The 2,500-nt window shown below is 40.8% G+C and overlaps 1 protein-coding gene across 1 annotated transcript in view; it reads right to left on the reverse strand.

Annotated features, from left to right (window-relative positions):
• The window catches only part of LOC144957104 (uncharacterized), a gene marked incomplete at its 3' end in the record, with an annotated part of 8,331 nt that overhangs the window by 3,550 nt on the left and 2,281 nt on the right, over window positions 1-2,500 (reverse strand). Inside the window, exon 2 of the mRNA XM_078888071.1 lies at window positions 1,941-2,031. Coding sequence (XP_078744197.1) covers window positions 1,941-2,031 — 91 coding nt within the window. The remainder of the gene's footprint in view (window positions 1-1,940; window positions 2,032-2,500) is intronic.

Consider the following 2,500-nt stretch of genomic DNA (forward strand, 5'->3'; position numbering starts at 1 on the left):
TATTCCTTATAGATAGAATGAAGTTGACGTCACTCGGGTCTTTGTTGTTGTTGTTTGTTTTTTTTTTTGTTTTTTTTTTTTTTGCCATCCACTTTTATGAGTAATTCTCACTTAACTGTATTATCCAGACTATAAAAGTTCATGGTTACACATAGTTTTGTGTGTTGGTCCGCTATAGAAAGAAGGAAGTTGACGTCACTCGGGTGTTTGCTATTGTTTGTTGCCATCGGCGTTTATGAGTAATTATCACCAAACTGTATAAAAGTTCATGGTTACATAGAGTTTTGTGGGTTGGTCCGCTAGAGAAAGAAGGAAGTTGACGTCACTCGGGTGTTTGCTATTGTTTGTTGCCATCGGCGTTTATGAGTAATTATCACCAAACTGTATAAAAGTTCATGGTTACATAGAGTTTTGTGGGTTGGTCCGCTAGAGAAAGAAGGAAGTTGACGTCACTCGGGTGTTTGCTATTGTTTGTTGCCATCGGCGTTTATGAGTAATTATCACCAAACTGTATAAAAGTTCATGGTTACATAGAGTTTTGTGGGTTGGTCCGCTAGAGAAAGAAGGAAGTTGACGTCACTCGGGTGTTTGCTATTGTTTGTTGCCATCGGCGTTTATGAGTAATTATCACCAAACTGTATAAAAGTTCATGGTTACATAGAGTTTTGTGGGTTGGTCCGCTAGAGAAAGAAGGAAGTTGACGTCACTCGGGTGTTTGCTATTGTTTGTTGCCATCGGCGTTTATGAGTAATTATCACCAAACTGTATAAAAGTTCATGGTTACATAGAGTTTTGTGGGTTGGTCCGCTAGAGATAGAAGGAAGTTGACGTCACTCGGGTGTTTGCTATTGTTTGTTGCCATCGGCGTTTATGAGTAATTATCACCAAACTGTATGTCATGGTTACATAGAGTTTTGTGGGTTGGTCCGCTATAGAAAGAAGGAAGTTGACGTCACTCGGGTGTTTGCTATTGTTTGTTTGCCATCGGCGTTTATGAGTAATTATCACCAAACTGTATAAATGTTCATGGTTACATAGAGTTTTGTGGGTTGGTCCGCTATAGAAAGAAGGAAAGTTGACGTCACTCGGGTGTTTGCTATTGTTTGTTGCCATCGGCGTTTATGAGTAATTATCACCAAACTGTATAAAAGTTCATGGTTACATAGAGTTTTGTGGGTTGGTCCGCTAGAGAAAGAAGGAAGTTGACGTCACTCGGGTGTTTGCTATTGTTTGTTGCCATCGGCGTTTATGAGTAATTATCACCAAACTGTATAAAAGTTCATGGTTACATAGAGTTTTGTGGGTTGGTCCGCTATAGAAAGAAGGAAGTTGACGTCACTCGGGTGTTTGCTATTGTTTGTTGCCATCGGCGTTTATGAGTAATTATCACCAAACTGTATAAAAGTTCATGGTTACATAGAGTTTTGTGGGTTGGTCCGCTAGAGAAATTACGAAGGATCCCGAGATAGATTGGACCCGCGATCGCAAGTAGTCGGGAAGAGAGAGAGAGAGAGAGAGAGAGAGAGAGAGAGAGAGAGAGAGAGAGAGAGAGAGAGAGCGCTCTAATAATGACTAGGAGTTAGAGACGATCTTTTTTGGGGATCGTGGATAGCTCATGCATACGTTAGAGTCTCGCTCTCCCCGGACAGGCGAAGTCGTCGTACAAGTAAGGTCGCGGGTTCAAACCCTCATCACCGCCGCGAAAATTTTTTATTCTCTTTTGTCTTCTGGCACTTTCCTACTCATTTCATCTCTTGTTAATACCTAGATAGTTTGTGAAGTTAAATTCAGACACCTCCTTCCACTACTTGGCATGCCCAGTTTTGAGAGACGTGAATTAAATACGTTCACGAATGCACAAGAGCAGATAAAAGGCTGTAAAAGCCTACATAAATCTGAACTTATATCATATCATATCACATTATATAGATAAAACTTACCAGCTGCCGCTTCTTCAGTGGCACTTGTATCTTCTACTACAGCCTCTTGCTGTGGCTCTTGGGACTCCGTGATTGGGTTTTCTGTGTCTGACTGTGGCAAGAAAGGATAAAAAAAGTTTACAAATTATTTGTTAGAAAATGCACGCATACAAAGAAGCACGCACACTCGTATACTCGCAAACACACACACACACACACACACACACACACACAAACACACACACACACACACACACATAGACGGATCGTTCAATTATTACATTATTTAAAATGTAATTTTCTTTCACGTATTTTTCTTTGGAGAGAGAGAGAGAGAGAGAGAGAGAGAGAGAGAGAGAGAGAGAGAGAGAGATAGATAGATAAGAGAGAGAGAGGGGAGAGAGAGAGAGAGAGAGAGAGAGAGAGAGAGAGGAGAGGAGGGAGAGAGAGAGAGGGGGGTATTTGTGTTTGTTTTTTAAAATTTAATTTTGTTCTGGCCTCTCTGAATGCATATCATTGGTTTGGCCGCTGAGTGCTGAGTGTTAGATGTGGCAAACCGTTATTTATGATAGATCATTTAG

Source organism: Berghia stephanieae, chromosome 11 (genome assembly GCF_034508935.2).
Source record: "Berghia stephanieae isolate SIO BIC M18660-M18661 chromosome 11, UCSD_Bste_1.3, whole genome shotgun sequence".
In the NCBI taxonomy this organism is placed as follows: Eukaryota; Metazoa; Mollusca; class Gastropoda; order Nudibranchia; family Aeolidiidae; genus Berghia; species Berghia stephanieae.